Genomic DNA, 10,940 nt, shown 5'->3' with positions numbered 1-10,940 from the left:
GTAATATATTTTATGAAGGATAAGGAAAATGGTCATTTATTATTCCAACTTAAACTACCATCTCCTCATCTCATAAAAGCAAATGTAATTTGAATACTATCTGAGTTTTTCTCTTTTGGTGGGTGTGGGATATTGAGACAGGATTTTTCTGTTGCCCTGGCTGCCCTTGAGCTCAGAGATCAGATTGCTTCTGCCTCCCAAGTGCTAGGTTTAAAAGTGTTCACCACCAATGCCCAGCTTATTGTATTTTTTTTCTTTTCTTTTTCTTTTTTTTTTTTTTTTTTTTTACAGTCACCTGTTAAGGGACATAAGATTTTTTAATGGTAAGTTAGCAAAAGTCTGCTGTGCGGTACCGAAAATCTGAGTTTTTCTGATACTCCACCCTGCTGGTTAACTGGATAGGAAGAAAGCAGAAGTCAGTAACAGAATAGAGAGACAAGAAAAGGGAGGAGACGTGTGGAATTGACCCTAAATGGAAGATGCTCATTTGACAATATGGCAGAGCCAATGTTCATCGACTGCAGAGCATTCTAATAATACCATTTAGCTGAGCAACTGACCAACACAACAATAAAGTATTATACATTTAGAAAACAGGTTCTTAAATATTTTAAGGGTATTCTGAAATACTATATAATTTAAAAGAACTGCAAACCAAAACACACAGCACATTATTGTAGGATATAATGTAAAAACCAGGCTTCTAAAATTAAAGACGTTCAAATGCCTAAAACTAGTTAGAAGACTAGTAAATGTAAAATGGTCATTTCATTATTAGAATATATCAGTGAGAATATATAATATCCTTGAAGGTCCCTCCAAAGAAAAATCTCCATGAGAAACATGTATATGCTAAAATATTTACAACTCTTCAAATACCAAATTCTATATTGTAAAATCAGTAAAATCTGAACTAGAGGTCTGAAATTAAAAGTTAAAGCAAAACATGAGCATCTTTGGAATCTACTTGTTAAATTCTCCAGTAATTTGTTCAGAAAGGAGGGCAGCATGGCCCACTGTAAATACTAGCACACTGAAGAGTCGATGGTTTCCTATGAACACTGATGCTGTGCTGTGAAGACCACCCAAGTAAGGCGAACCTACAGGAGGCCCTGCGCTAGGTCCCTCCTGGATGCCAAGGAACCTAGGACATCCATTACTTGTGACTTGCTGCTGTTGGAAGAGTCATTTATTACAGATAACTGAGTCCTCTGAATAGACACTAAGAGACCTCAGCAGTCCACTTTATTCTTCTGCTGGGTGTGATTTTCTATTGAATGGTATTCAACTTTTGGGGAGAAGCAACTAAATAATTCTGCGAAATAAAGAGAATACCAACTAAGTCTTCTGGGTGGTGACCTACTTCGCTGAAGAAAGTGCTGGGCGAGGTGGAGGTGGGCACCATAGTTTTCTTCATTTATACGAATGCTCCACTTATAATACAGTAGATTCTAAATTCTGCTCAAAGGTGGACTCCCTGAGAACAAGGACCGACATTCTCTCTTTATAGTCCGGGGGGGTGTGGGTGGGGGCAGGGAGGGCAGGGGTGGCGCTTAACCTAGAACAGTGTTTTGGGAACACTTTACATTGTGGAAAGCTGAGCTTGGCTGGTTTACCTGCTCAAGCTTATCGTCATTTTAAGTAGCACTGCTAATTCAAACAATTTGTATCAACATAACTCATTGTCAATTTCTTTAAAAAAAAAAAATTCCTTCCAAACAGGGTGTCACTTTGTGGCCCAGTTTATTCTTAAACCCATGATCCTCCTGCTTCAGCCTCTCAGGTGCTAGGACCACAGGCACAGCCCCCACACCTGGCTGCCCCACCTCAGCTCCTACTACTACATGGCCTAAGAAGTTCAGCAGGGACAGGCACATAACTGCCTAGGGTCAAGTGAATGCACAGTAACTAATGATGTCTGAGAAGTGCTCTGAAGTGAAGATGAGATGAGACAGGATCTCTGGGGCCCTGGCTGGCATCCAACTCAACAGATCCACCTGCCTCTGCCCAGATTATTTTTACTACTGCTTCAAACGGTAAGAGACACAAAACTTTCAAGAGGTAAGTTAGCAAAAGCCTGCTATGCAGAGCTGAATTTCTCACTGACATTAAAGCACACTCTGAATGTCACCTGACCACACGAGAACGTCTTTTTCCCTCCAAAAAAAAAAAAAGCGAAACCCCAAACAAAGCCACACTTCCAAAATATTTGAGGCATGTGTGTCCTGAGATGATAATTATTAGGAAAGAGGATGGCATCTCTCCAGCATACCTGCTTTTATGATGCGCACCTCCTTCCTGTAGTTCTATGATGCAAACTGTATGGTGCCAACTCCCGTGGAAAGATCTAGTCACATCAGGGCACATGGTCCTTACTCCAATCTTTGGTGTCAATGACACCAGAGGAATATTCTAACTTCCTTTTTGCTGTTGTTGACTATCTGATATCAAGGCTCTAACCAAGCTGCTATAGTGTGATATACAGCTTTCATCATGAAAGCTTCAATCTCAAAAACTGAAGGTTTCCCAGTAGAATGAAGGCCTGTTAGGATCTCAGCTTTGGCTGTCAGCCAAGCAGCCAGTCTGTACCAGAAGCACAGGCTTTTATACAACGCACGTTTACGGCTCTGCAAAGCCACAGCTTAGAATATTACCATACTCCCAACTCTACCACAGGTTTAGACATCAAGCATTTATTGTAAGTTTGGGATTGGTTCTGTATTCTGGCTGCTATGAATTTCCAAATATAAAGAGTACTTCAGATTTTCTTCATTCATGCTGGACTAGTGTATCAATTAAATACAATTAAGTTACATTTATTCACCTCACAAGTAAGAGGGATACTGAGGAGCCAGCTGGTACTGTAGCTACTGGAGTCTGCGACACTTCAGTGTTTTCCTATACGTCCTCAACTTTACACTGTCTTTAAGGCTGTATATTATAAACATGTTTATTTCCAAGTTTTGGGGAAAAGAAACAAATAGAACAAAATGTCTTATGCTAACTTTTACACATAAAGTTGTGACTTTGTATTTGATGTACTTTGATCGTTTCCTATTGGGATCGATCACATGGTGATAATACAGCACACCACCTAAGGGGACGGAGACACGGAAGGTACAGAACAGTGGTAGTCTCTATAATGTGACAGACGGGAACACATGCTTAGTCAGAGGGCGTTAAGCCTAAATTAAATCAGGTTTTATATCTACAATTCCTTAAGCTGTGAAATGTATTTTTAAAGGCCAACAGCTAAATATTATCAACATGCTTTATTTCAAATCACAAATGTATCTTAACCTCTTAGATTCTAAAGACGTGGGTCAATTAAAAGTTACAGGCAAACACACATTCAACACACACACATCTATCATAGTGTTAGGGTTGTCAAACTTTGACAATTACTTTAATTAACAGTAAATTCAAGCTGACACACATCTTAATGAGAAGTAAGCAGCCTGGAAGAAACACAATTAAAACAGATTAGGAGACGGCAGACGTCAATCTTCCGATCCACCTGCACCTGGATGCTAACACCATCATCCAGTTTAAGGAAACATGACATCTTTCTCTCCCCGAGTGGGGTCTGAAAGCCGGGGTGACCGAGGAATCACGCATACATGATTACATGTCTTGTTTGTTAAACCAAGCTTTATTGATAAAATGGAATTCGGAATATCTTACTAGGAACAGCAGCAGGCCCAGCCAGTCATGATAGGAAAAAAATGTGGCAGTCTCCTACTGTGTAGGAAGCTACTGCTTACCAATTAGTAATTAAATGTAAGAACTCATAAAGAGGTGCAAGAGAATCAAGGCATGTTAGCCCAAAATTGATAGATACTCTCATGAATATACAGGATCAGCTGCAATACTCTTGGCTACGAGGAGAGGACATCCTAGAGAGGTGAGCGGGGTGGCTGTATCAGTGAGCCAGTCCTCGCCAGAACAGAGAGTTTCCATGAGCCTGGGTGACAGCTGTGTGAGCTTTTGGAATTCTTCCTAGTCACGTGCACGTGAGCATGCGGCTATGTGGCTGCCGCTTTCCCTATCCCAACCGAGTCCACACACAGCATGACTATGTCTGTTGTGTCACACAAGCCAAATTTCCGTTATCATTCACTGATAGTGATTTTAAAGCAGTTCATAATTAAATATGAGCACTTTGTACAAGGACAATTACACTTTACAAAAACCAAAATCATACAACAAAAATTGCTGGAGTCTGATTTACAACATGAATTACGGTTTGAAATCACGCTTACATAAGTCTCAAATTTACAATAAAAAAAGAAAATCCATTCTGGGCTAGCTGTTCCGTCGCTGAGGCCGCAGTCCTCACCCATGTCAGACCCTCCTGTGAAGTCGATGATGGATGGTAAAGGCTCGGCAAGGATGAGCTGGCTTCCCCTTTGCAGGCGAAGGTGAGTCCACGGCTGGGTGAGCAGCTTTACCACATATCATCGGTTGATGCAGAATCCTTCACATAGGGAAACAAACAAAACAAGGCATTACAGGAAATCTTCCAGATGCTAAAATGTACACTTCAGAAAGACAAGCTCTATAACACTCAGCTCCAGAACTTACTTGGCTTTAAAGTTTACGTTTGTACATATATGAAATAGTAATATTTAATCTGTTTGACTAAAAAAATTAAAACTTGTTTTGGCCTGGCCCCACCCACCAACATTTTCCATAAGCAAACAAATAAACCCTTTGATTTAGAAAAACACTAAGGGTAGATAAATATATCATTAAACCAAGAGAATTACTATAAAGTGTCACCTATGTTATTTTAAAAGTTCATTTTTTCATTAAATTTATTGCATTGTGGGAGGAAAACGGCGTCAGTGAGCTTTGCAACGCTGCAGAAATGTGTGAGAGCTGCTCTCAGTGACTCCAAGTTAACAGCTAAGAGACTACAACACTCTGCCGTGCTAAGACTTATTGGCAGGGGCTTCTGTAGCACTTCAGAGAGGGCTCTGCCTCAGGACCTGTGGCAAAGATCTTTGTAAGCATAAAAACACTTCATGGAGATGAACACTCACAATTCCACTGCTACTCCGCATAAAGCTCAGAATAATCCAAGATTCTGAGTGAAGAGATTCCTAACTTAAATAAGAATGGTGAAGGTGGGTCTTCTGGGGTTGATCGATGATAGAGATTTTCTTTTTTGGCTTGAGAGGTGCCACTCACCATGCTAATATCCCCAGCCACTGGGACTCTGCTATATGCAAAGACTGGAGCAAGCAGAGTTCACAGCATTCACAGGGAAGGGTGTGCGCACTGAGCAAAGGGAGAGAAAAGCAGGGCGGCCGAGAACGCTACTCACAGTGTCGTCATTTTTGTAAGGGTTCAGTCTATTGTAAACGGCTTCAATTACATTCCGCCTAAATGTTAAAAAACACACAAAGTCAATCCTTCAGAAAGTAACCCCTAGCTTGGTGCTCATTAGAACTCCAAAAAACAATCTTGCACTTTGAGCATTTAGTTTAGCCTCTGCTGACAACACCAAGCCTGTCTAAGACACCTGTGTCCTAGTGCAGAGGCACCTTTACTCTAAAGTAGAATAAATGTTCCTTCCCAACTGCTCTAGAGAACACTAGAGCAGAAAGCAGCTTAACATACAAATACTTATTTTAACAAACCACCAGCTGGTCTTTCTCTAACACTCATTTACTTACTGTGTGCACATGGGAATGGGAGGTCAGGACAGCTTGCAGGAATTCCTCGATTTTTACGATATGGATTCCAGGGGGAAAAGGCAGGCCATTAGGCTTGGTTTAGGTGCCTTTACACAATGAGGCATGGGGGGTGGGGTGGGGTGGGGTGGAGGGGGGGAGAAAAAGAAAAAGAAAGAAAAGTGTATCTCACAAGAGCAGGCCTGCACCGGCCAGCATCCACACGATGGCCTGTGTTTGTAACTTTAGCACTAGTGGAGGCAGAGGCGAGGAGAACCCTGGCCCCTACTGAGTTCTGGGGTCAGTGAGAGTCCCAATGTCAAATATAAGTAGAACAGCAGAGGAAGAGGTTGTCTACCTCACGTAACCTCTGGCCTCTGAGTCCATGTCCTCAAACACATGCACATGCGCACACACTAAAAAGTCTCTGTGTCCCTGCTTCAATTTGAGCTACAAGTGCGCAACACCAATCCCAGTCTTCAGACACACTGGTTAAAGGTAAGACCGGACTTTCAGAGCAGAAGCAACTTGAACATGCTATAATAAAATAATCCACACTCATAATTGGAGATGGTCATCGAATGAAAGTTTTCAAAAAGTACAAGTTTGAATAGGAGGCTTTCCAATCCCTGGTGAAATGATCAGAAAAGCTGAATGTGCAGACTACAGAAACATAAAGAAATGATCACAGTATCCCTTTGTGCCAAGCACTAAAACAAAAAACCTTAAATTCCACAATGTATATTGTTAACTTCAGATATATACACTTAATATAATAGCTACCTCAAGTTAGTATGAAGCAATAGGAAGGGAAGTTGTCTACCCTTTCTAACAGTATCCACTAGTCAACAATAAAATACTGGAAAATAAGGACATGTAGAAAACATTGCCCAGATTGAAGACAATCTTTAAAGTGTTATAACCTTTAAAGGAAATCTTACCACTGCTGTTACTATACCCAATTACGCCTTTGTAGTGTCATATAATTTCATTTAAAATATTCTTTCACAATATTATCTCAGTTATTTTTTGTTCCCCAAGCTTCCACTAAGGATGCTCTCAAAACAGTCACTAACAGTGACTGAAATTCAAGTACTGATCCCAAACAAGCCTAGTTCCTAACAGTGGAGCAGACGCAGTTATCTATACACAACAGCCAAGGGCATGCACAACATACTCACTTGCTTGCCAATTCACCCCCTGGTGGGAGGCTGGGGATGTTCTCACTGGCTAACGTGCGCATCACGTGGACTAAGTCAGGGACGCCTTCCACCTGCTTCTTTATGATTTCTGGGAATCAGAAGTACTTTTTTTGTAAGTGTTATCAAAACTCAATTTTTAAAACACTGAAACTAAAGTATCTTAGGTTAACACAGACATTATTTACTTTGACTACACCTGCTTGAGATTTTTTCTGAACTAGGATAAAATTAATCACTGATCCTCAAAAATTAAAGAACAAAAGATGCAGAAAAAGACAAAATATTTAATAAAATAGGACAAAAATGTGAAAAGAGAAAGGTACTCTTTAGTTATTGACTTGTTCTGTTACAAAATCAAGGACTTGTGTGCACAAATGAGGACTCCCTTTTCCAAGATGCTGACCAGGCACTGCTGAGGAGACCAACTCCTGGCCTTACACTGGATGCAAGTTTTCTGTACTTTACCCAATATAATACATTGCACATATAAAAATAAATAAATAAACTCAAGACTTAACAAATCTTGACTTAAAAATCTCTTTAAGTACAGAGCAATTTACACATTTGTCCCTATTATTTTAACCTATATCTTTATAGTTGCAACATGACTTAAATAGCATGCAAATTTTATCCCTGAGCATCCCTCCGCAGACCCATTTTCCTCTAATGTATCTTTAAATGATACAGAGACACAAACACCATTCCCTTCCCTTGTTATTTAAGCAAGGCTTTAAATGAAAAAGGTCTAAATTTCATGACAAAAATAAAGCTGTACAGATGCATTTAAAATTAGTTTCAAAGCATCCAGTCACTAGGTATGCACTACAGATGCAGTGTTATTCTTATCACAGAACATCCCAAGTTGTAAACAAAGAGCCTCAGCCCACCTCTAAGCTAAGTACAGGGCATCATTGCAAACTCAGCATGTTTATTTTCAGTGCAAATTTCAGCTAAAGGCATTTGCAACTTTTTTGTTTCTCAATATTTACATTAAGAAATTTTCTTTGCCACCCAGGCAAGAAATTATCATTTTAGTTCTCCAAGTGTAAGCACCTTTGAAATTAACAATGCACATAAAAACTTTTCATCCTGACCATGCCTCCAATTACTCCACAATTGAAGCACAAGTAGACAGACATCGCTACCATGAGATCTCTTCAAATGGTTCAAAATTGTCTGTCTAATGTAAAAGCCAGATTTTACCATGTATTAAATTATTGTATGCCTTCTTTTCCATAAAACAAAACAAAACAAAACAAAGCAGTCTTAAATCTGAACAAAAAGCAAGGATCTCAGATTTGGTTTGCCAAGTTCCTTTATTGTGTAATCTTTAACATTTTGGCATATTGATTTTCTACATGGTTCTAGTGCTGAAAATCTACTATACAAAAATAAAGGGGTTTGATGCTTACCTAAGCTACACAAGTTCACAATCTAACACTGTAACACACAACACAGTGTCTACTAAGCCAATACNATCATTTGATTAGAGCTCTAGATACAAGAGAAATGAACACTGATGATAAATTTAACCAATGATNGTTTCAGTCCTAAATAAAAACCCCACTGTATCTGATGTAGCTTACATCTTCACGAAAATGTTAGGATATTTTAATTGTGAAGAATACAGGAGAAATATTTTATGAATAATAAAAGCTTTAGAAACAATTGAAATCTCTTATTTGACGTGGGACAATCATTTAACTGAACAATTACACTATCCCTCTTCCTTTGGCTTCTAGAAAATATTGAATGAGAAGGAAATTCTTTTAATTGCTCTTGGACTATACGATTTAACAGACTGTAAAAGACTTGGTACTTTCATAAAGAGTATGTATGTCACGAATTCTCTTTTGTTTCAATGAACACAGACACAAACATAATCTGCTCCTCCCCACCTTCCCTAATAAAGTGCTCCCTCACTCACATTAGCAACTTTTCAGGGAGCCAGGTCAGTAGCAGTGGCGGGACGGTCACACAGGTGAGTATGATCTTAAACTGCCCAAGGGCCACAGCACAGCAGCACTCTGCTCTTGCAAGGGAAGGATCTTTACAACCACCCCCTTCAGTAAAGGCGGACACAGCAGGAGAAGGGAAGCATTATCCTTCCCAATGGTGGAGACACACAGGCCAAAAAGGTGGACAGCAAATCGAGGCTTAGTAGGGCCACAACAACTTAGTCAAGGCATGTATTTAAAAAGGTATTTGGTGCCTGCTTTAGAAGCTGTGTATCTTCATTTAAGACATACATCATTTACAGTGCAAAGTCACATTCTATGCCTTTAAATAGCAGCAGCTTTAANGGACATCATTTTCTCTCTAGTTGCATCTTAATTTATGACATATTACTCCAACTNCATGTTAAAACACTTGAATATAGCAAAAATATTGACTATTAATGTAAACTCTGCCCAGATGGCAACTCTCACTTGATAGTATGAAATATAAAACTTACAAAGTTATATGTATGTAGTGAATGTTTGATAATTCCACCAAAAACTTACTTTAAAATAAAGCACGCTTAAAGAGAAAAATAGCAATTCATTCCAAAAACTGGATATCACTTCATAGTAAAAATACTAAGGTATTTATTATTTCTTTATACCAATAAAACATATGCCCAGGTTAAAGTGCCAAGACATCAATANGAACTTAACCCTATACATATTTTTTGGCTGCATATTTTTCTACCGATCAGCAATTTAGACCACTCACCCTGTAACATTCTAAGTATTTTTAACTTTACTGTTTTATCTACAAATGACATATTGAAATTACGTAAGATATAAAAAGTTACAAGAACCTTAAAATAGTGAGGAAAAATGCATTGACTAGTACACTCAATGAATGAAATACTAAACAGTACAAACACAGACATTACCATACAAGGAGGGAGGGGGTAGGAAGAACAAGACCATCTCTGGTCTCTAGAAACACTGACAACCAAAACCAAACATGATGCTAATAGGCAAATTACAAAAAAAAAAGAAATCAAGCAACTGAAATGGAGAAAATAAAATTAAGATGCACACTAATTTTAATAATGAAGACACAATGAGATGCAAGGACATGGCAGGTTGAAGCTTGCATGCCAATTATGGTATCAGAAGAATCAAGCGCACTTTTTACATGGAAGTGTTTCTGGTTATAGGGCCTACATGATCCATATGCATTGTATATGTCCACACTGAGCCTAGTGTCTAGGGAAACAATGATTATACTTCTACTTGGTGAACAGCTTTATCAAAGATCATGTAAGGGCCGAGGTGTGCCACAGAGGAAAATACTTCCCTTCTGTGCAAAACCCTTAGATTTGGTCCCAAGTTCCACAGCCAAGTAACCAAGCGCCACCAACAAAAGATTAATTTCTCCAAATACTTAAAAGCATTGCTTTTTTTTTTTTTTTTTTTTTTTGAGGTTCAAAAACTTTCCATTTGTTCTAATCTAAAGTGATCTTCAGTGATCAGATTCACACTCCTGGGGTTGCAGGCTACTTTCCTGACTCATCTGAGAATTCCTGCCAGGTCTGTGTTGTAAGCTCAAACTGCTCATGGCTTAGGAGTAAAGCCGTGAACCAGCTGAAAGCAAAGTTTCAAAGCTGTGGGATCTGACAGTTGTTACTAAACATTTGACCTTCAAGTTCTCAAAACCAAAACCAACAAAACAAAACCACCCAAAATCCAACCAACCAAACACAGGTAATTAAAAATATTCCAGAGACTTGCAGTACATCTTTTCAGGAGAGGACACTCAGGCTTGCCTGGCATGAAATTACACATGCCATTCAGCAAGAATCTTAGAGCCATGCTTCAGTCACTTGGAAGTTTCCTAACCATAGTGCACAGGGCCCAGGGAACACAGCTAAACAAATGGTTACTACAGAATGTCCTTTCCACTTTTACACACTAGACTACATGCTAAAGGCATGTAATGGACTGAAACCTTTCTAAAAGGTTAGACTTTGTGTGGAAGGTTTTGTTTTGAAATAAAGCTACTTATTTATTTTTGTTAATGATCCACCTTCTACTCTGCTCTCCAGGTACTTGTCCAGCTCCGCCTC

The 10,940-nt window shown here is 39.2% G+C and overlaps 1 protein-coding gene across 1 annotated transcript in view; it reads right to left on the bottom strand.

Annotated features, from left to right (window-relative positions):
- Positions 1-266: 266 nt before the first annotated feature.
- Positions 267-10,940, bottom strand: part of Ppm1a (protein phosphatase, Mg2+/Mn2+ dependent 1A) — a 39,448-nt gene continuing 28,774 nt past the window's right edge. The window contains exons 3-6 of the mRNA XM_029484392.1: positions 10,901-10,937; positions 6,860-6,968; positions 5,330-5,387; positions 267-4,477 (exon numbers count right to left, since the gene is read on the bottom strand). Of these exons, the coding sequence (XP_029340252.1) occupies positions 4,448-4,477; positions 5,330-5,387; positions 6,860-6,968; positions 10,901-10,937 (234 nt within the window). The 3' untranslated portion in view covers positions 267-4,447. The remainder of the gene's footprint in view (positions 4,478-5,329; positions 5,388-6,859; positions 6,969-10,900; positions 10,938-10,940) is intronic.

The sequence above is a fragment of the Mus caroli genome, chromosome 12 (genome assembly GCF_900094665.2).
Source record: "Mus caroli chromosome 12, CAROLI_EIJ_v1.1, whole genome shotgun sequence".
Taxonomy (NCBI): domain Eukaryota; kingdom Metazoa; phylum Chordata; class Mammalia; order Rodentia; family Muridae; genus Mus; species Mus caroli.
The sequence above is the reverse complement of the archived record's forward strand: the minus strand, read 5'-3'. Positions and strand labels throughout refer to the sequence as shown.